The 22,976-nt window shown below is 56.5% G+C and overlaps 1 protein-coding gene across 1 annotated transcript in view; it reads right to left on the bottom strand.

Moving 5' to 3' along the window:
• Nucleotides 1-5,145: 5,145 nt before the first annotated feature.
• CA5A (carbonic anhydrase 5A) overlaps nt 5,146-22,976 on the bottom strand; it is a 31,485-nt gene continuing 13,654 nt past the window's right edge. Inside the window, exons 3-9 of the mRNA XM_032389801.1 lie at nt 19,306-19,424; nt 17,041-17,136; nt 16,854-16,916; nt 12,695-12,850; nt 10,161-10,304; nt 6,095-6,226; nt 5,146-5,223 (exon numbers count right to left, since the gene is read on the bottom strand). Coding sequence (XP_032245692.1) covers nt 5,146-5,223; nt 6,095-6,226; nt 10,161-10,304; nt 12,695-12,850; nt 16,854-16,916; nt 17,041-17,136; nt 19,306-19,424 — 788 coding nt within the window. The remainder of the gene's footprint in view (nt 5,224-6,094; nt 6,227-10,160; nt 10,305-12,694; nt 12,851-16,853; nt 16,917-17,040; nt 17,137-19,305; nt 19,425-22,976) is intronic.

The following is a 22,976-nucleotide window of genomic DNA, read 5'->3' as shown; positions in this document are numbered from 1 at the left end:
CATTCCCGCTGCTCCTGGAGGCTCCCTGCAGGTCCGTTGCCCTTCGGCAGAATCCTTGCCCACTCTCGAGGAGGAAAGAGCTCCCGACTTCCCTTCACAGAATCCTTTTGGCTCCATTCACATGCTCAGCAAGCCCACCCAACTTTCTCAAGTTCGTAGGCACGGAGATGGTCACAGTCTTCGTGGCTCCGGGTGGGATCCACAGCCCCAGGGAATTTCTGAGTAACAGCAGGGAGGTTAGAGAGATCCTGGGGCTAGGTTTGCATTAAGGGCTCAGCCACGGGAAAAACAGAAAGCGGTCCTACCACCGGCCACTGGGCTCGGGCCTCCTTGCTCAGCGTGGTTCCCAAGCTTGGCCCTGTGGACGCGCTCAGGAAGAGTGCCCGCTCTTGAGGATTACGCAGGAGGCAAGAGCAGGGAACGGGGAGGGAGAGTTCAGGCCCGCCCATCAGCGGAGAGATGGGGAAGAAAAGCGGGGCAGAACCACACGCTGGAATATTAGTCAGCCGCCAACATGTGAACTGTGAGAGCATCACGCTCCGTGATAGAAGCCAGGCACGCGGGATTGCACGGTTCCCCGTACGCGGATGTCCAGGGAAGGCAGCATCTAGAGACAGAAGGTACACTCGCAGTTGCAGGGGGAGAGAGCCGGCGGGAGGGGGGAGGCAGTGACTGCTGATCGCGGGTTCTCTTTGGGGAGACGAAACGTCGTGGAACCAGATAGGGGTGCTGGTTGCACCACAGTGTGAACGTGCTAAACGGCACTGAACTGTCTACTTTGAAAGGGCTAACGGTCACTTTTATGTTACGTGAATTTTAACCTCAAGAAAAGAGAAAAGGGCGCCGGCCTGGACTTGGTGGCCCTAGGTTCAAGTGTGGTTTCTACCACTGTGGTTAATGGTGCTCCAGGCAGGGCCCCGCTCAGCTTTGGAGACTCAGTTTCTCTTTTATGAAGCAGGGCAGGTGGGAGGAGCCGAGGGTGAAGCACCTCACCAGAAAGGCGATCTTCCAGGGCCCACGGGGGACTGGCTCGCGGGGTGCGGGCCTCCAGCCCTGGCTTACTTTCCCAGCGTGGGCTGAGCTGGGATGTGCATCCGAGGAAACATGGGCAGAAGTGGTTCTAGCGCTACCCTCACTGCGTCTTCTGCTGTGGTCTCTCGTCCGGGCGTGGTCTCAGTGGCAGGAATGTCTGTGTCGGGCAGCTGATGAGCCTCTGAAAGTGCATCTGTCTTGCTGCCGCCATGTGTCTCCCCTCCTGCAATCACTGACCATTCCAGAAGACCCTTTGGACCGGCCAGCGACCGGAGAGCCTTGCAGCCAGGTGGTGTCAACGGCCCCACCCATCTCTGGCACAGTCGATCATCAAACCATTGACCATCCAAGCCAATCGGGTCTTCCCCCCAAGAGGTCTGGGTTTGGGACTCAGGGCTTCTCCTGGGGGTTTATGCCAAAGGCCTGAGGAACAAGTCAGAACACTGGTTGGACATTTTGGTCCTCGTCTGATTTCTTCACGTGGATAATATGCAACCAGTGCTGGGCTCTGTCCTGCACCTCCTTGCACAGGCTTGTTTGGGAGGTGGCCCCCACCTTATTTAACGGATATTAGTTGAATTGTGTCCCCCTAAAACAACAGATAGAAGTCCTACCCCCCAGGACCTCAGAATGTGGCCTCATTTGGAAATAGGTGATTGCAGAGGTAACTAGGGAGGATGAGGTCATCCTGCAGCCTGGTGTCCCCAGCCCAGTGTGACTGGTGTCCCTACAAGAAGATAGCACGTGAAGACCAGACACAGTGACAGTGGAGAATGGCCAAGGACCATGGGTGACACCAGAGGCAGGAAGAGGCAGAACAGGTCCTCTCCAACCGGCTTCGGAGGACACACGGCTCTGATTTTGGACTCCGGGCTCCAGAACGCTGCGAGAATAAACTTCTGGTGTGGAGAGCCCCCAGCGTGTTGTGCTTTGTTGTAATAAGCCCTGAGCCGGTCCTGAGACATTATAGAAAGGGTGGACACCCGTGCCCGGGCCCCTTCTCGGACCTGGCCAGTCGTGTCGGCCTGTCAAGGGCGCAGCTAGAGCTCGCTAACCTGTCTGCGTGACATTCCCCCAGAGTGCCCATCTCGCTGAGCACCCGCGGGCCCCTGTGCGCCCAGCTCCGTGGGGGGCCTGGCTCTCCCTGTGGGCACGTCTGAGCCGAGGGGGCCAAAGACTCCAGCAGCTGGGAGAGCATGTCCGTGCAGAATCATCTTCTGGTGGAAGGAGGGACAGATGGACAGAGACAGTGCTGTGCCAGGCAGCCTCCATGAGGGGGACCTGCACACACAGACGTGAGCTTGCAGGGTCTCCTCCCGCCTCAGACTGGCCACCTCCAGGCCATCTCACACCCTGAATTTGCCTCACCCGTGCAATACAGCGGGGAAGGAGGTAGTTCCCAGTGGCCAGCCTGCCTCCCGCGGCCAGCTCAGGCCCACAAGAAGGAAGTGCAGGGAGAGCCTGTTCCCATCGCTACTCCCATCCCGAGTGGACACGGGCAGTGGCAGGAGGGTCTGGGCTGCCTCTGGCCCCCACCCCGGGCAGCTAGGATGAGTGAGGCAGCCTCAGGATGAGGCCCTGCCCGCTGGGCCCCAACACCACCCCGGCTCCCCGAGGCCCCGGGGGTGGCACCTGCCTGCTGGGGGTCTGACCCCAGACATTTCCACCCTGTCCATGTAGCAGTGTGGCCCACACACGCATCTGTGTCACCGTACTTGGCCCTTTGGAGGTTCTAGAAGTGAGTGGGGCGTGGAAAAAGGAAAACGCCAATCGAAAGTGTAGCTTTCACACCTTGAGGCCACGGAGGAACAGTCGGAGCTGCAAGGGGTTGGGGGGGTCCCTCCACCTTCTCCCCCCAACCTCCGCCCCAGACTTCTAGGCCAGCAGAGCGAACCCTGTCCTCTGAGCCGTGCATCAATGCCTTGACCTTACCCTTGACCCCCCACGTTCTCTGGCTCCCACAGCCAGGGGGGCAGAAATCACAGTGCAAATGTCTCCAGCATCCAATGCTTCCAGCCCCTGCTGCCGGCGTGGTTCACCACTGGGTCTGCGCCTGGAACATGAGCGACACGGAGCCCTGGTCACCTCTAGCATAGTCCACACTTGCTTATTACATCCCGTCTCTGCACCGCCTTCCCCGCCGATGCACGTCCCGCCAGGGCCGGACCCCGTGTGCTTTGCTGTTTTGTTCACGGACATATCCCGACTGTCTTGCACACTAACTGGTACACACTGGCTGGAGGTGTTTGATAAATGGTTGTCGGACGTTAATTGCAGGGAAGCTGTGTGTTTCCTTATGGAATCGCGGATACGGATGTAAAGCCTGAGCTATACACCTGCTGTCTGATGTCTGTATCTTTGATTTGTGTTTGTATGTTCAGGGACCTGGAACACCTGGAGGGCGGCCCCCTCGGAATTTCCAGAATCTAGTAAAAGGATCAGAAGATTTCACTTTACTTTAAAATAGTTTCCCTATTTCAATGCTACTAAGAAAAAAAATTCCCAAACTGACACAGGAAATTCTGATACAGTATAATCTTGACATTGAAAAAATACACAGCCTTAATCTTCAGTGCAACAGTTGGGGAACGTATCTTAAGTATGGCGGAAACAGAAGAGCTTTTTTCCTGTTGACATCCATTCTAACATTTCCATGGACTTGGGGCCAGGCATCTCACTGCTTAGCGGCCGACGTGTGAGCCCAGCCTGCGTATTAGACAAAGCACGGACAAGCTGACTCTCACACTGAACTTGCTCCCACCTTGCCCTGGATTGTTGGGGGAACTCATCCTACATCCTATAACCTGGCACTAAGCAGTGTCAGAGCTGAGGTGTGCCCCTTTCGAGTAGTTCTTAAAACCCTGCAGAGTCTGGAGACACCTATGCTCTTGGCAGCCAGGGCTTTCAGAGCTGCTCACGCAGACCCCACGGGCGCAGTGGCCGCTGAGCCAAGGCCACACACACCAGGTCAGGTACAGGACTCAGAGCGGAAAGGTAGATTTGGGGAGGTGAGAATTTAGTTCCATACTTCAGAAATCTCCAGGAGGATACTGTTCACACCCTACACAACGCTTTCTATGGTGAGGGCCAAACACCTAGGCTACTTCATGCTGTCCATGCTGTTCCATGATGCTCCATGGTCCTCCTAGCTGCTCTGTGGTGCTCCATGCTGTTCCATGTCTGTTCCATGCTGTTCCATGCTGCTCCATGATGCTCCTAGCTGCTCTGTGGTGCTCCATGCTGTTTATGCTGTTCTACGCTGTTCCATGTCTATTCCATGCTGCTCCATGTCTGCTCCATGTCTGTTCCATGCTATTCCATGTCTGCTCCATGCTGTTCCGTGGTGCTTCTATCTGCTCCGAGGTGCTCCATGCTGTTTATGCTGTTCTGTACTGCCCCATGTCTATTCCATGCTGCTCCATGTCTGTTCCATGCTGCTCCATGTCTGCCCTATGCTGTTCCATGCTGCTCCGTGTCTATTCTATGCTGCTCCTAGCTGCTCCATGGTGCTCCATGCTGGTTATGCTGTTTCATGCTGCTCCGTATCTGTTCCATGCTACTCCATGCTGTTCCATGTCTGCTCCATGTCTATTCCATGCTGCTCCTAGCTGCTCCATGGTGCTCCATGCTGGTTATGCTGTTCCATGCTGTTTCACATCTTCTCCATGCTGTTCCATGCTGCTTCACGCTCTCCCTCACTTGCTTTCACACACATCAATAGGACATGCAGTAGCACAGAGAGGGTCAGTTCTCTGGGGAGGTGCCGAGGAAAGAATCACTGCGGAGGAGGCACTTGGGCTGAGCCTTGCATGGTAGAAGTTTATGAGCAGAACCAGAAGGGGAAGGGCATTCCCAGGAGAGGGAACAGCATGACCCGCGGCCCAAGGCAAGAGCACGCCTGGCTGACTTGGAGAGGGCAGGTAGTACCTGAGCGTTATGGGTCGGAGTACCTCACTCAGTTTCCACAGACGAGTGTTTATTCTGGGCTGCAAGTCAGGAGGTAGATGAGGACACCACCCTTGCAGGGAAGCAAGCCGTGGACCAGGGACAGGATGAGTGCCCTGTCCAAGCGCAGGGCTGGAGGGCTGCAGGGAGGAGGACGAAGAAGGGGACTCACTCAAACAGCTGTGGGGCAGCAATGCCGGCAGAGAGGACCCCGCACTCAGAGGCCAACACGGAAGGGAGCTTGACCTGCAGGCGTGGTAGGAGAAGAGTGGGTTAGGCGGGGACAGGGAGAGCTGGAAAGAAGGGGGGGCCTCAAGAGGCTAGCGGCGCAATCCAGCTGGGGTGCGGCACAGACCACGGAGGACAGTGAACAGATCTAGAGCACGTGACGGACTAGGGCTGCCACCAACAGGATCCGCGGCTGTCCGGGATGCGGGGGGCGAGGGCAGGGGCTCTGAGGGGCTCCTCGAGGCTGGCCTTAGCACTGGGGGTAGAGGTGCCGTTCACTGAGATGGAGTGGGTGGGTGCCTTCTGGCAGGAGGCCGAGCGCACAGGACGAGGAACCCCGGTGAAGGCCGAGGGCTCTGGGGGCCTCGTGTTCCCAGTGTTTCTGCGGAGAGGTGGGGGAGCAGAGGGCAGCGGGCGGGAGAGCGGGATGTCCAGGCCGAGGAGACACGGGGTGAGAGGGGCCCAGACTCCTGGCTGGTGCAGACTGGGTGGGGGGTGGGGAGGTGGGCAGGGGTGGTCCACGTAAGGATTCGCAGTGGGTCTTGTCCCCAGGGGCAGCGCGGAGGGGATTCAGTCAGCCCTGCGGCCCACCAGGAGAGAGCATCTCTGGTTCTCCGGTTAGGAAGGGAAGGGGAGGGAGGGAGGGACAGCAATTTGCCAGGAACCGGGCACTTCTTACACATTTGTATTTTTAAAAATGAGAAAATAACATAAAAGCACAGGGAGGAGTCTTTGAGCTTTCAAGTTTGGGCCAGAGTTTCCACAATAGGGCCCTCAGCCACGATTGCACCACACTGAGAGCCGGTCCCACAAACCTGCGGACCTTGACCTCCGCATCTGGCGGCCGCTCAGGACAGGGAGTGGGAGCGCCTGTGTTTGTTTTTTGTACCATTGCTTTGAGGGCTGAGAGCCACGTCTTTCCTCTTGGGGTGTTTGTGGTTTCAGTGCAATGCATCCAGGCTCGGTGTGGCTCCCGGGAGGGTCTCAGTGTCCCAGGGTTAACACCGGCTTTTAAAAATAACTGACAAAAGAAAACACCTACCAGGAGACTTTCAAAGGCGTCCGTGCCCTCAGAGGAAAGGCTTACATCAGCATGAAACACAAGGATGAAAGTTCTCCCACCTGCTCCTGGAATTCTGGTTGGGACGCGGTGTTACCGCGTGGCGGGTAGAACCAAGCCCAGGCTCTGCTCTTCCTCTTGCAAGGCCCCCTGCACCCTTGGGCCTTTCTCTGCTCCCAAAGTCCCCGTGGAAAGGGACGGCCCAGAGAGCCCGTTCTCCAAGTCCCCACATGCCTTCATAATCTGCAAGTGTGGTTCTCAGAAATTGCGGGACGTCTGAGTGGGCGCCTCTTTGGATGGAAGCGTCCATCCAAATGTGACTGCGGGGTCTGATAGCACGAGATTTTTCACTGAACGGTACAGTTCAGGACTTGATCTTTCCGATGTGAGGCGGCCCTTTTTCTTGTCTTTAACTGCACACATCAGAGGAGGCAAGAACCGAGCACTGCCCGGGCCCTGGCGGACCACCTCCCGTTAGAGAGCGGCTCTCTCTCCCATCTCCGCCTCTTCCTGGGCGAGTCGCCATCTCTCAAGTGAGCCTCAATTTCCCCATTAAAACCTGGAGGCTGTTTCCCAGAATGCCCATAGAGCTTGTTACAACAGCTAAGTGGGATGGCCGGGGTCTTGTCCCTAGCCACCCAAGCCAGTCACTTGGGGAGCTTTCTCAAACACCGTTCCCCAGAGCAAGGGAACCGCAAGCTTTGGGGGTCAGGGCTGGGCCCATGCAATCGGACATGTGCTCTGCTGTTCAGTAAACTCCTCTTAATTATGAATGAAGTGACCGGGGACATGAGCTTAGACGTGGAACAGAAACATGTCCATTTTGGTGAGTTCCTCCTTCGATATCTCTTCTGATGGCCTCAAGCCAATCCTCTCACCTAGCGTCACCACCGAACTCAGCCCTCTTAAGAGTCAAAACATGTTTATTTTAAGCCATTTCTGTTGCAAACGAATGACCTGTGTCCTGATCAGTACAGAGCCGCCTTCCCTTGGAGGCGCCAGTCACCTGCTGGTAGCAATTTTGTGATGCCCACAGACGTGATGGACTTGACATCCCAGGTGGCCTCACGTCCTGTCGGCAGGGCCTCAGAAACCTCAGCTCTCAAGTGGGCGGTCAAGTCATATACCTGCCCAGGTCCCATTAGAGAGCTGTGCTGTCCAGCATGGCAGCCACTGGCCGGTCATGAGAGGCATTTGAATTCAAGTAATTAAAATTACGTACAGTTACAGTTCCGTTCCTCAGTTGCACTTAACCCAGTTTAAGTGCTCAATGGCCATGTGTATCCAAGAGCTGCCATATCGGACAATGCTATTCTGGAACATCCCAGAAAGTGCTATCGGACAGCACAGTTCTGGAACATTCCATCATCCCAGAAAGTGCTATCGGACAGCACAGTTCTAGAACATTCCGCCATTACAGGAAAGGCTATTGGACAGCGCAGCTCTGGAGCATTTTTAACATCCCTCCCTCCCACCCCTGCATTTCCCTGGCACCTTTCCCAATCTATCCCCTCCCCCCCACCTCCAGAGGAGACCAGTCTCAGTGCAGTTTTGTGCATACAGCGTGGACGGCTAAATAATGGCCCAAGGCGTCCTCGTCCTAATCCCCGGACCTGTGGCTGTGTGACCTCATATGGCAAAGGGACTTTGCAGATGGGATTAAGGATCTGGAGGTGAGGAGATGAGCCTGGACGATGCGGGTGGGCCCCGTGGACTCACAAGGTCCTTGTAAGAGGGAGGTGGAGGGTCCAAGTCAGAGGGACGCTGTGGTGATGGAGGCAGAGGCCGGTGGCAGTGACATGCTTTGAAGGTGGTCTTAGGAGGGGCCCTGAGCCAAGGGACGGGGCACCTCTAGCTGTTGGGGAAGCCTGGAAACAACCAGAAGCCTTCAGCGGGAACCAGCCTGCCTGCACCTTGACTGTTGCTCCCTGAGACCCGTGTCTGCCCTCTGCCCTCCAGACTGTAAGGCAACAAATGCATATTGTTGGAAGCCACTGAGTTTGGGGCAACTTGTACGGCCACCACAGGACACTCTCCCTGTGCACGAAAGCCCACCTCACTCAAGACTCAGGCATCGTGACGTTTCCTCAGAAGACAAGAAGTCTTTTTGGTCTGAACCAGACTTTACACTATCCTCTTCTCCTCGACCGTCCTCCCCCAGCTCCGCACCCAGGCTAACAGCCAGGCCCCCCACCCATCACCGGCGCACCCATGCTTGCTGGGACGGAGGGGCCTCCGCGGGCTCTGTGGGCGCCTGGAGGGCCCGTGGGGCTGCATCTGGACGAGGCATTGTAACGGGACAGGCACCGTGAGGGTGAGCTTTCCCAGCGAAGATGGTGTGCAAGGAAGTCGGGCTGCTTTCTCTGCAGTGGAGGCCAGAGCCTCGAATCGCCCAAAGCCAGGCTGCAAATTGTGGAAACACCATGGGAGGCTCTGAGATTGGGGAAAAATAAAAATCTCTGCCAAGACAAGCCACATCCATATCATACGTTCTCTTTGATTCGAGATGCTATTTGTGGACTGTAAGGAGTCTATTTATTCTTTAGCTCCCTGAAATGAAATGGAGGTTTTTTTGCTGCATCTTGGTGGATTCTGTATTTTCTGCGCAGGGATGGGGCCGTGGTGTGTCTGTCCGGACCTGGACTCTGAATGCCCAACACAGGCAGGCCGTCTCCGCATTCTTGACATTTCCAGAGAAAAAGATACTCTAAGTTTTTAAAAATGTAAACAAGTAATACCTACTTACTTTAGGGGGGAAAAGACTATTTAGGAAAGGAAGAGGAAGAAAACATGCAATGCTTATGTGCATGTCTCACTGTGCACCGGGCAGAAAGGTAATGTTGGGAGACAACACGATGGGTTGTTCGTAGCTTTGCATCGCTACCAGAGAGGAATATTTGTGATGCTGTGAGAGTAAAGATGCCATTATCAATCAGGATGTTCCTCAGCCTCACAAAGGAAGAAAGCTCTAACACAAGCTTTAGGACGGGTGAACGTTGGGGATGTTTCACGCTAAGTGAAAGAGGCCAGTCACAAAAGCACAAATATTATAACGGTTCCACTTATGTTTTATTGTAGCGCAGTCAGAATCGCAGAGACAGACCCTCGAATCGGGGCTGCCGGGGGCTGGGGGCGGGCGTGGGCAGGGAGCGCGAACTGGGGGGTGGGGGGGGCAGAGTTCCAGTTCTGCAAGATGCAGAGAGCTCTGGGGCAGGGCGGTGGGGACGGCTGCACACCATTTTGAACGCAATAAACGCCACGGACCCGTTCACTTGGAAATGGGTAAGATGGTAATTTATGCGGTGTGTGTTTCAATACAATTAAAAAAAAAAAAAAGGCAGAATGACCACAACTAAACGGCACCGGGTCCTGAGCGGCCACATTGGAAACCCCCTCGGCCGTGAAGCCGGAGCGGGGGCTCGAGCCGGGGAACGCAGGCGGCCTCAGGGGCCGGGACGGGCCAGGAAGCCAAGGTTTCCCGCCAGTCCCCCGACACCTTCAAACTGGGCTTCTAGAACTGTGAAGGAACACGTCGCTGTTGGGTTAGCCCCTCCAGTCTGTGGTCATCTGTCACAACAGCCCCAGGACACTGAGATGCCCAGGAGTCTGGAGGCGGGGAAGACTCATGTGGGTCCCCGTCCCTCGGGAAGCACGCGGGGGCCATGAGTGTGGAGAGACAGAGGGCGCCTGTCTGAGACAAGGAAGCATGGGCGGGTGGCCCGGGTCAGCTGGGGCTCGTTCGGGCATTGCCATAGGCACCGAGATACCCCATGTCCCCACATTTCCGTTCCCTACCCTACTGAGGCTTCTTTGAGGTGGTTTCTTTTCCCCGCAACTGAAACGCACAGTGACTGAAACAATGATCTCTTTCTCTCTTTTTAGTGTCAGAGGTGACATCCGCTCGGATGCCCCCTTCCGCAGCCTGGAAGGATGAACGGACCTTCCGGTTCATCAGGGGTTGAAGCGGACGGTAGTTGTCCACCATTGAATGCTCTTCTTCACCGAGCGCAGAAGACAGGAGCGTGCGAAAGGCAGCCAGCTGCAATGGAGAGCAACCAGAGTGGGCCGGGTGCAGGTACGGAGTGAACCAGCTCCCAGACGGCCCTCCTGCCGTGCGCACTCGCGCTCCGTCCCACCCCGGCCCACACACTGAATCGGGGATGGCCGCGCACGGCCAGCACGAGGCGGCGGAGGGGACGCCCAAGCGTGGTCAGAAGAGGTGTCGAAGCTTCCGCCTTGGTTTCCTGCATCCTTGCTGGAGAAGCCAGCCATCGTGTAGTGAGGACGGCCAAGCAGCACCCGCGAGGGGAGCCAAGGCCCACGGCCAAGAGCCAGCACCGGCTTGCCGGCCACCAAGTGAGCCTCCAGCCCGGCTCAAGCTTCCAGAGCCCACAGGACATCTGACTGCAACACCGCGAGCGATCCCAAGCCGGAACCACCCCATACTCTGACCCCCACCAACTCCGGGGGATTCTAACGGTGATCGTTTCCTTAAGCCTCTAACGTTGGGAGTCGCCATGCGGAACAGTCAACGAACACCTATAACATAAAAACTAAGCGAGTACATACAACAGGAAGTAACATTTGACTCGCTTCTCACTGAAGGAGCTCAAAGTCCATTTTTTATCACCTCATTTGTTCTCCGAATATACTGAGGAGCTCTGCGAGGATCACTCGCATGTTCGATGACCTATGGAGCTGGGTTGTGTCTACACAGTGACCACGTGTGGAGCAAGCTGGCGGCTGCCCCCAGAGTCACGGAGGGCACGGAGGACCCAGGCTCCCAGGGCTCAGGCACAGGATGCCCTGCACCTGCTGTTGGCTCGCTCAGGAAGGCAGCTTCTCTCCCCCCCCACCCCCCCACCACCTCCCCAGTTCCTCTGCTTGGGGTAAGGGGCTTCTGCTCTGCATTGCTGTTTAATACTCACCCCCGTCTTAAAATAATTAGCTCGTGTTTCTATTTCCTCCCAAACAGCAGCGTGCAGAGACTGTTCTCGATGGACCTCATCACTGCATCTGCTGCTACCCATCTCCCACCCTCTTCAGCTGCAATACCCGGCATGCACGGGTGCTCATTACGTGTGTGCTGAGTGACAGAAGGGGTCTTGGTGACCAGGGGCCATTCGTCGACCAGGGTCCTCCTTGTGTCACTAATAGTTCTGGTTTGGGAGAAGAGTGGATCTCTCTGCCTTCCAAAGCAAACAGCGTCATTCCATGACTTTTGCACGAGAGGATGTTTGCAGAATCACGAGGCTGGAGCCTCAGAAAGAGACTGGCAGGGAAGGCCCACCCTGCGTGGGGACAGGGGCTGCGGCCACGAGCTTGCTGCGTGTCTGTCATCCCCAGACTCTGAATGCCTGACACGGACACGATGTCTCCGCATTCTTGAGATTTCCAGAGAAAAAGATACTCTACGTTTTTTAAGTGTTAACAAGTAATATCTACTTACTTTGGGTGGTGGTGGGGGGAGACTATTTAGAAAAGGAAGAGGAAGGAAATTAGAACCAGTGCAGAAATCCTGGGACATCCAGGATTAAATTTCTGGTGTAAGTCTGCGTGCCAGATTAGGGCATTACTCTGTGAGCGCTCGCTCACCTCCTCCCCGCCCCGGACCTCAGCCACTGGGACCTGCTGTGGCCAGCAACATGAGAGCACGTGGGGTCTGCTGGTCTTTTGCATTTCTGTCATGCACCATGGACCCAGCTCTGGGTAGCCACTGGTCCAAGGAGCACGAGACAACCTGGGCCTGACCCAAACCCCAGCCCCCTGCCATCCACAGACAACGCACAGACCCAAAGCAGGAAAAATAGATGCTTGTTAGGAGCCATTGAGTTTTGGGGTGGTTTGTTAACCAGCATTGTTGTAGCAATAGCTGACTGACCTAATCCTTCTGGAATTTTCTCTCAATGTGTCTAACTTAATACAGCCCGTGAGAGAAACCTCAGCAAACTCAATTATTTACTGTTCTATCATCCAAAGAAGGGGGAAAAAAACTCTAAAATCTCCTCCTCTCCTTCAATGATCCTACTTCTTTCACGGCTTTGCAAAATTCATCAATGATACTCCTTTCTTGGTTAATTTGCTCACCTACAAATACCTACAGAGGTCCCATCATGGGGACCCATGTCCCAATTCTAACGTCACTTCTGTTCTTGCTAAAGTAACTTTAGACCGACACACACGACAGAGCAAAGCCCTGACCTCGTTCAGCCATTTGTCATCAGGGAGACTTGCTGTGCCTGAATTCAAAACCGCTGAAGATTAAGACAGAGCCAGAGTGTAACTGTCCGCCTAGCTCCTGTTTAGCTGGAAAATCCAAACCACAGCGGACAATGAAACCCGTGACACACGCACACAGTGTCTCGGTGGCCCCAAACAGGACTTGAGCCCTCAGTCCCTTCCCCCCACGCCGGTTCCGGTGCAGCTCACCTGGCTCTGAGCCACTTCGACAGGCTGCTTCTGGATGATCCAGGTGACGGACTCGCTGAGCGGAGGCGTGGTGAGGGAGCCGGGGTAGGTCCAGTAGTCCCGACAGGCGGGCAGGAGACGGGAGGGCTGGAAGGGGCCCACGGCAGCCCGTGCACCCTGAGAGACCAAGACCGCAGGCGGCGTCGGGTCTCAGGCAGAGACGGTGGTGGCGGGGGGGGGGGGGGGCTGGCAGGAAGGGGATGGTGCCCCATCTTTATCCCAGCGACCAGGCCTTCACGGGACAGGTTTGCTCCCGGGATAAAGACTGTGAGGCCGCGGTCGTCACATTTGGAAGCAGTAAAGAAAATGTGACCCTCCTGTGCAGAGCAGGGATGCCCACCAAATGCTTACATGTTTCCTTTCTAAGTTATTCTTGTTTGCATACCTCCGCTGTGAAAACATGACATTTTTGAAAACAATGGTAAAATAACACACATAACATGAAATTGACCATCCTAACCATGTTTAAGCATACAGTTCTGTGGCCCTAAGTACGTTCAGGTGGTGTGACCACCGCCACCATCCATCTCCAGGACATTCCCATCTTCCTAAGCAAACTCTGTCCCCATAAGGCACCTCCCCGTCCCACCCCCCGTGCCAGCGCCGCCCCCCATCTACTTCCCGTCCCTGCGGATCTGAGTCCTCCAGGGGCCTCGTGTGAGCAGAACCGCACAGCATTGGTCCCGTTGTGACGGGCCGACCTCACTCCGCACAGTCCCCTCCAAGTCCATCCACACTGTGGCAGGTGTCAGAAAAGCCTTCCTAATAATTCCACTGCATGGATCGACTGCATTTTGCTAATGCATTCATCCCAAAACAGACGCTCGCACCTCTGGCCTATCGTGAGGGATGCTCTTGTGAACATGATGCACCCATGTCTCTTCAAGACCTTGCTTTCAGTTACTTGGGGGACGTATCCAGAAGGGCACATACTGGTTCCCACGGTAATTCTGTGTTTAAGTTTTGAGGAACCACCGGACTGTTTCCCACAAGGGCTGCCCCAGAAAATATTACTCTTTCTAGACAGTTGGTGTTCTCTTTGAAGCAGGCCGCCCTGACCATTATGCCAGGATTCTCCTTCTCTGGACGCTGTTCTTGACCACCAAGCACCAAGCTCCCCGTGCTGCAGCCGAGGGGGCTCAGGTCAGCGCCTCCCCCACGTGGGGGCCTCTGGTCAGAATCCGTGCCTACTGGCTTTCCAGCCTTCATCAAAGGATCGGGGACAGCTGCCTCTCTGCGTTCCGGGGGTCATGGAGGGGGCACCTCCCTCATTCATTCCCCCACGGCTACGTGGTGCGCACCTGACTCTATGTTGGGCAGGGGAGGGGGGGCAGGAGGGGACAGAGAGGACAAACTACCCACGTCCACGGGACTCACCTTTTACCAGAGAAAAGCAGAGCACACACAAAATAAGTAAGTGAAATATCAAGTCGCTCCCACCACAGTAAGCATGATGGAGGACACTTAAGTAGGGCAGTGGGATCAGAAATGCTGGGGGGGGGGTTAGCGATTGGCATGTTAAGAAGGGATGGTCCTCAAGGCCTCATAGAGAAGGACACGTTTGAGTGAAGACTTGGAAGGGGTGAAGGAAGAGGGCTGCAGGTTTCTGGAGGAAGAGCCTTCCAGAGAGTGGGCAGAGCCAGTGCAAAGGCCCTGAGGCAGGGTGTGGCCTGAAGGGCTTGAGGAATAGCACAGAGGCCACCTGGCTGGAAGGAGGGAGTGAGAAACCAAAGCAGTAAAGCGGTGGAGGGCAGGGAGCCTGCAGAAGGGGACCCCCTGCTTCTGCCCAGGACTAGGGAACCCCTGAAGAAATCCACCAGCAGGGGCAGGAGTCCCGGGCCTGCAATCTGGTTGCCACTCAGCACAGTGCGGGTGAGGGAAGGGTGCAGACAAAGGAGGACCTATTGGTTCTCCAGCCGGGGGCCCTCCAGCAGGCTTTTGCTCAGTGACAGAAGGATCTCTTGGGGTCCCTCGGGTTGGCGCTCAGGACCGTGGTCCCTGCTGCTCTGGAAAGCCAGGGAGACCAAGGCCGCGGGCGCAGGCCTGGGAGCAACGCCGCACTAGCCAGCGCCGAGGTACCGGAGCTGTAGGCCCCGGGCGGCACTGCGGGAGGGCGTCCAGGCACGGGGCGGACACGCTCGTCCCCAGGCCCTGCGTCTGAAGGCACGGTTCCTCCGTGGGGGGGCGTGTCGGAACTCCCAGGCCCTCTCGAGGCTGATGACATCACCCTGTGTGCTCTGGTGACGTCGTGAAGGAAGCAGGTCACAGGTGCACTTGGGACGAAATGCAAGAAGTGTGGGGGGCGGGGGGGAGCACCGTGGCAAATCCACGTGCCTCCCCCTCCCCCGAACAGGCTTCCGAGGCTGTGACTGCGAAGTTTCAGATCCACCCGCGAGAGGTGTTTCTACTTTATTAAAGAGGAACGTCGGGGTACGTAGACGTGACTTTCTCAAAGCCACGTAATCGGCGGCAGAGCCCAGACGCTGCGGGAGTCTGTCCCACCCCAAAGCTGGCTGTCCCTCGCTCCCTGGGGCTGCAGGGGTGGGGGTAAAGGCGGCGGCCTGTGTGGAGGGCCGGCTGGATGCCCCCACCACCGCTTTCCCGCCAATTAAAGTTTTGGGAGGATCCATGACGACACATTTGTCAGAACCACAGAACGGCAGGCCACAGAGATGGCATCTAACGTTGCCAATGTAAAGAATGGCTCCGGACGTTGGGGGCACCCAGCACGGGGCGCAGAGGGGGGCCACTGAGTCTAACGGGACCCCATCCCCCGACCCGGGAGGCACAGACGCCCACCCTGCAGGCTGGACCTTTTGTGTCCTAGGAGCTCACTCTTATTTCTCAGGTTAGGAAGCTGAGGCCAAAGACGAGCGTCAGGCCCAGGAGCGAGGCCCAGGCACCTTCCCTGTCACCCTCGCTGACACCCAGATGGCCCTGGGGAGCCAGACGCGCTCCAGAGCTTCCGTGGAAGGAAAGCAGCCCCCAGAGTAAACAGCCCATCGCGGCCAGGTCCTTCCCTTCCCACCAAGAGGTGGAGGCCACGCCGTGTGGGAGGTGGACACCCGGGGAAAACATCCTCGGTTTACTCTGGCTGCAGACCAGCGGGGAAGAGGATGCTCCCAGCACCTTGACCTTGGGAAGTTCCTGAGCCTGTGGACGGGGCAGCAGGGGGTGATCTGGTCTTGGTCCCACGGGGCCAGCCCCGAGGTCAACATCAAGGGGAACACACCGCCCACATCAAACAGACCCCGTGAAGCTGCTGAGGAAGGGCTGGCCCCCTGCTTTCATCTGGAGCCGCTCGGGCCATTGTTGCGACAGGTCCGGGCCCATCCGTCCTCGTCCAGGGACCACCAGGACTGCTTGCGTCCCGGAATTCTTTTGTCTGGTACTGAACAAATAAACTGCATTTCTTGGGAATTTCCATGTGTCCATCAAAGTCCTTTCTCAGCTGATGTTGGAGAAAAGCTGCACTGTTGTCCTTGTCTGTTTGAGCTGAGCTTAGTGCAGCGAGGTGCACCAGGGGGGCCGAGCGAAGACGCGCTCGCGGAGGGCGAGCGGCGGGCTGGACTTCCTCCCCTCCCCCGGCCTCCCTGCTCTCCCGGGACGGGGTGACCCTGAGATCCCGCACCGGGAGTGTGGCAGGTGGCATGCATGTGAGCACTCCTAAATGACACTTAGATATTTACTGCAGTCGGTTTTAAAACAAACATCATCCCCAGGAGATGTTGTTGCCTGGGAGAAGTCTGAAGAGTCTTTCAAGGCTGATCGGTGTAAGGAAAAATACGACGTAACGAACAGTACCAGTGACAGGTGGACATGGCAAACACCTTAAGATGCTGCCTGAGCGGCTGAATTTTGGGAAAGTCGGAGGGAGTCCAGCACCCCCGCTGTCCTGAGGAGGGAGGGGTCCTCGGGGAGCAGGGACCCGCGGACGTCCGGGAGTGAGCCCGCTGGGGACGCGCTGGAATCAGCCCCAGGGAGTCCCAGCCCTGGACCGGGGACTCAGACCCCCTCAGCCAGACCCTTCCACCCATTAGATCTTTTGTTGTGGCCCGTGAGTCATTAATCTAAGCAGACGTGCTTCTCGGCTGTGCTGAGCACAAACCACGCAGCTTACCTTATGCTTGATTTCGGGCAAGACTTCCACCAGCTTCTGCAGGGCCTCGTGCCGGGCCCCCAGCTGCACGGCACAGACGGGAAAGGCCGGGGTGTGAAGGCAGCAGGCGGGAGGCCGAGCCCACCCCACGCTCCACGGACGGTGGTTCACCCGCTTCGCTGGGGGAGCCGCGCCCCAGCAAGCTTACCTTTAGAAACACGCCTATCACGGCCACGCCGTTCTCCCCCGTTACGGCTTCTTTGTAATTTCGGTATCTCACCGAATTCCAGTGAACTAAATGCAGCTGAAAGAGAGAAGAAAGGAATCACGTTGATCACGGTGCGGCAAGACGTACGGCATCTGCTCCGGCTTCCGGGCCGGACCCAGCGCCCATTGCCCGGTTTTACCGGATTCAGGTGTGTCGCCTGCTTGGGGCTCCCAAACTCGGAGAGAAGCCCAGACGGTAAGGGCCTGGGCACTTCCGGTGGGAGGGAAAGGAGGCTCGGCTTCGTGGTGTGAAATAGGACTTGGCGGCGGGATGGTACGCTCTCGCTCAGCGATCCTTGAGCCAGCTTGCCAGATCGGCACCCGGACGCTCAGTTACATTTGAATTTCAGATAAACGACACACAGTTTTTAATGTGAGTATGCCGTCCAAATTGCATTTTCCCCCCACGTCTGTCATTCTCCTTTGAACCTCATCTATGTCCCTATTTCGCGTTCTTCCTTGGGTTTTCCCGAGCCCAAACTCGGCATCAGGATTGGCCAGCTGACAAGGATTTAACTAAGGGGCAGAGGACGAGCCGGGGAAACAGGGGAGGCCAGGTGCCGGGGTCTGGCTTGGGTTCTGTGTGATGGGGGCTCGTGGTCCTGATGAGGCTGAGCTTGGCCCAGACTCAGGAAGGGGCCTGGGTGTCCGCACATCGGTCCTTTTACAGGATGAGCTGTGCTACAGCCTTTCTGAGCGGTGACCCCAGCCTCAAGTCCACACCGACAGTCCAGAAAGCCCTCCAGCCTGTCGTGGTCAACGAGACCCTCCCCGTGCAGCTGCTGGGCTGCAGGGCTGGGGGGCCTCTGCCAAGGGTGCGGGGTCCAGGGGACACCTCACTCCCAACGAGCCCCAGTGCTCCCAGCCACGGGCACTGGGGCCAGCGAGGGTGGCCTGGCCTCTCCCAGCCCGTGCATGACTCACCTGGAACCCCCCCCCCCCCACCGTCCCAGTGCAGTCGTCCAGAAATCAAGACAGCTGGGCCCAATGCCCCAACTGCGGGCTGCTTCCTTCAGGGACCCCACCTTCAAACTGGATTTGCCTTCCAAACCCCCACAGGAAATGGAGGCTCCCGCATGGGCCAGAGGCACGGCCAGAATGGGCCCGGCAGCCCCTGCTCGGCTGACCCAAGGAGAGCCACTGCGGGGCCAAGCTCCAGTCTTGTTTCTATGCAGCCGCCTCTTCTGTTAAAGCATCTGCTCATGGAAGACCACGTGCAGACATACAGTTACCAAGACAGAAGGCATGTTGCCGGATGAGAAAGAGCATATCACAAGCCCCACTCCTTCGCTTTTGTGTTATTTGTAAACATGTCCGCACTTATAACAACAGGTGTAACTTCCTGTTTATACACTGTCCCCAGAGGTCACCTCTGGGTGTGAGATTGCAGGTGGTGTTCATGTTTTAGTTTGACTGGATCCCAGCTCTATTTTAACTGTAGCCCTGCTCCCTAACAATGGCAGCGAAAAGTTAAGACAAAAATCGTCCATAACTTGAAATGCATCAGGAGGTCAGGTGTTCGGGGGGTGGACGGAGGGACGGGTGGATGGACAGAGGAGGTGAATGTGGCAAACTGTTAACCATTGCATCTGGGTGGCAGCCTCACGGGGTCTCACGGAACAGTTCTTCCAGGGTTTTGGTTTTTTTTGTATGTTGGAAAAATTTCATAATAAAATATTGGGGGGAAGTCTATAAACACCACTTACTGCACCCCCCCACAGCTGCAAACACCATCTCCTAACATTTATCCCTACCGATTTCCTCTACAGAATCCCATTTTGGAATGATGCAAACGTCTCGTCGCTTCAAGAAGATGATCTCTGTTGTAAGGATTTTCAGATCTCCGTCGAAGGCCCCGAGTGCCTCGAAGGACCGGAAGCTTCTAAGTCCATAATCGACCAGCAGCGGGCACGTGGCTGAGGGAGCGGCTCTTGAATCCCAGCTGCGGACCTTGGCAAGTCCCAGAGCCACTTAGAACCTTGGTCTCTCCTTCTGTTGGACGGAAGCATGAACGGTACCCTGGTCTTAGGACAGCTGTGTGATTGGATGGGTAGGGCGGCCCACTGCTCCGGTTTGAGCCCCGAGAGTCCAGTGTCCCGGGAATGCTCCCTTCCTGGGTACCCAGGCTGGCCGGTCACCCTCCACGCCAGCCTGGGGCGTAGAAAGCCCCCACGACGTAGCTGCTGCGAGGATGGTGTCTACCAACCTCTGCCGGGTACACGTGGTCGTCCACCGTGTGCTCTGAGCCCCGCTCGTCCGCCGCCCCCCAGTGGAAATGGAACTGCTTTAGTCTGTAGAGGTTTTCCAAGGGGCCACCGCTGATCCCTGGAAAATGAAACCAGAGGAACCCGTGCGTTAGTTTGTCTGTCGGACTGCCCTTTGCTGGGACAGCGTCTACCTACACGGAGGTCACGCAAGTTCCCTCCTGAGAGATCGACGTCCTGCACAGAGGACAAAGTGAAAGGCCGGCTCTTGTCTGTTCACCTCTGTCCCCGTGGCCCTCTGGCCCCAGCTGACCCCAGCTGACCAGAGCGGGTGCAGAACTCAGCGCTGCCACCAGGTGGCGGCAGGGACCTCATCCCCTTTGGTGCCCCCGGAAGGCAGAGAAAACCTTTCTGAGATGCATGCCCGTCCTAGAAGGTTTCCAGGCTTTTCTTTAATTAAAAAAAAAAAAAAAAAAAAAAAGATGTCTTTTGAATGAAAAAGTGGCAGCTTAAATTCCACCACCAAAGAATTCCACAAACTAATATGTAACGAGCAAGATGTTCACGTAAAGAAATTCCGAGAAACAGCACGCTGCCTTCTCCGTCAGCGCCAACCTGAATGCAGTCCCTGTTCCAGGTAGTCTCACTATACGACCGGGCTTTATTGGTGGACTCTTTTCTAAGTCACCCTCAGTCCCCGGGGCGGCCTCCCCGAGAGCTGTTAGCAGACAGGAGCGTCCATGATGGGGCACTAAAGGGCCCCGTCCCGAGTCCAGGGCGAGGGCTGAGAATCCCATGCACAAGGCTGGCTGAGCTCCGGCTGCACTTTGCTAACAGATTTCCATCAGTGTTGCTACGGATAGAATGGTAACTGTGGTGCATCTTGCTTTTAACTGAAGTGAGCACATGGCTACTGGGCTGGGGGGCAGGTCAGGAGGCCCCCCTGCAGATGCCAGGGGTCGCCCAGCCCGCATCAGCTCCTCTGGGTGACCGATGCTATTGACAACGTCAGAGGCCCCTGGCTGGTGGTGTTCTCAGTTCTGCTTTCGCCATGAAAAGTACAAGGAGCAGGAGGAGCTGAACGGTAAAGTTGAAAACAGATTGAGTTCACGATTCTGCCCTCGACCAGCTCATAGAGCTCCTCGCTGCCTTTCTTCACTCGTAAATGAGGGTTGTTGGTCTAGAACCTCGTTAAGTTCTCGTCTAGTTGTGGAGTTCTATGGTTTTATGAGGTATTCGACTCTCCTGAGCACACACATGTGAATTATACTTCAATTTTTAAAAATACACAGAGAGAAGCATATAAAAACGTCCTAAGTCCCAAAGCCCGAATCTACCGGTGGCCACAGCACAGGACCGTGGAGGAGTCGCTCTGCAGATGGGAAAGCCTCCCGGTGGGTTCAAATCACAAGGTTTTAATGGACATTTTCTGTGGCTGAAATGACAAAGGGGGTTGGTTTTTTTCCCTGGGGGGGAGGTGAACTTGTAGGTGAACTACAACTGGCCTTTGTAGTTTTGGGTTGCCTTGAAGCTTACCAGCAGAGGGTGGGCAGTTTGCTGGTAATCCCAGCAACAGGAGCTAGGATTTGAGCCCAGGTCTGACACGAAAACCCACGCCTTTTCCACTTGATCCTTCCAAGCAGAAAACACAATTTCGGGACATTACAGAACCACGAACCCGGGCAGTGGAAATATCTGTGCTTGCTCCTGCCTGGCAGCCTCTATCCACGGGGCAGAGGGGCTTCGTGGCGCGGGCCAACCAGTGGCCTCGCGTGCCAAAACGCACCCGTTCGTGACCAAGAGGCAAGCCTGAGGGGGGCGTGTGGCACTTAGAGTCTGAGCAACTTCCCTGCAGGAGGCGGCCTGGGCACCGCGGCGGAGACAGTAGCATGCTCACCCACGCAGGCCGACGCCATCCTTTCTAGAAGCAGAGCGCCAGAAGGCAGGAACGGCGGGTAGGCCTGGACTTGCAGCTTACCTCTGCTTCACACTTGCTGCGTGACCCTGAGCGAGCCGCTCGGCCCCTCCGAGCCTCAGCCTCCCCACCCGCGCAGTGAGTGTTGGTGGGATAAACGGAGGTGGTGACGGGGAGAGTGCCTGGTGGAGGGTTGTCATGACGATAGTCATGCTGGTGACTCTACGGCATGTAAACTTTCAAGGACTTGACTCCATCTGTTGGAAAACAATTACCAGCTAGAAGGTTCTTGCGGTCCCTTCCCGCTCAGGCGGGAATTAGAATTAGAATTCTATGTAGGCACATACATAAGGTCTCCGAAAGAGCGATAGCAACGGTATGCAGCATAAATCCACCCCTAGCTGGATGTCTGCTAGAAGCCCGCCAAAAATGCCCTTGTAGAAAAATCTCCCATGGTGGCAGGGACGGGCAGCCGCGGGGACGGGAGGGGCTTGTGGGCGCAAGGTCAGAAGCCTTTTCCAAGGTCACCCTCCGCACAGGACTGGAGCCCACGGACGCGGCCCCACGCTCTCCCCGACGTGAAGCTGCCCCTGAAGCTGCCTCCCACCAGCCAGACTCCAGCCCGTCTGCTTCCGCAGGAGAAGGAAGCATGGAAGGCCATCCTTTGGAAGCCTGGGGCCCTGGCCCACCTCAGAAAAGAATGTTCCTGTTCAGCAGGGCCTCCAAGACATGTGTCTCTTTCAGGGTGACGTCTGGGCAGCTGTAAAGGAAGGACTCGATCCTGGGCAAGCTCCAGACACCGCCTCCCACCGCCCCGGGCCCCCAAGGCTGCAGCACCTCCCTAGCCTTATCACATGCAAACACAAACAAGGAGATAAGCAAAACCTGAGCTTTCTAGGAGGACAGGTGAGGAGGAGGGAGGCTGGTTTATAGCCTGGGCTGGGCTGGAACGGTGCCCTGGGGCGGGTCGGTGGAGACACCGCAAACCTGGACCTTTGGCAGATGCAGGCCTGTGCCCCTTTCAGCCTGAGTGCACCCAGGAAGAGGGAAAAGGCAGGTCAGAAAGCACAGCTTCTACGTTCAAGGATGCCCTCAGTCACCCGGCGGCCCCATCCCAGGCGGGCTTGAAGGTCCAGCCCCTCGGCCGGTGCAGCGGGGTTCCAGCCCATGAGCCTTTCCTGCTGGGAAACTTAGGAACTCAACTTAAGGCTGCAGCCCTGGATCAAATAACCTCAAGGTGACTTTTCATAACGACAGTGCAGTGCCAGGGTATTTCTCTTTCATAAAACTATTTAAAAAGGCAAGCCTGATTCGGGAGAAGGGGGCCTTCCGCTCGCCAGGCCCCAGCCCCCAGACTCGGGCGCCAGGAGGGTGGGTGTGTCACCCAGCAGTCTCCCTGAGCAGGTGCATTGAAACGTAATTGTGGAATTGCCGGAGCCACGGCCAGACCCTGCAAACACCCGGAGGAATCGGACTCCACGGGGAAGTTTGCTGTCCCCAGAAACTGTTGTGTCTGTGCTTGCAACAGTTGCGTTAATAGCCGTCCATTTGTCAGCTCAGAGCTTTCAGCAAGAGAAGCAGGCTTTGGGCGGGCACGGTTGTTTTAAGGCTTAAACACAAGAGAAGTTTAAGATGCTCTAATCAGTTAAAACTGCAAATAACGCAACGTCGCCAAGTGTTATCAGCCCATCCTTGGGGCCACCCCAGGAGCTCGCTAAAGTCCCGGAGCCGTGACGGGCAAGGACGAGGGGCCCGCGT

Source organism: Phoca vitulina, unplaced genomic scaffold (assembly GCF_004348235.1).
Source record: "Phoca vitulina isolate PV1807 unplaced genomic scaffold, GSC_HSeal_1.0 scaffold56, whole genome shotgun sequence".
NCBI classification, from domain to species: domain Eukaryota; kingdom Metazoa; phylum Chordata; class Mammalia; order Carnivora; family Phocidae; genus Phoca; species Phoca vitulina.
The sequence above is the reverse complement of the archived record's forward strand: the minus strand, read 5'-3'. Positions and strand labels throughout refer to the sequence as shown.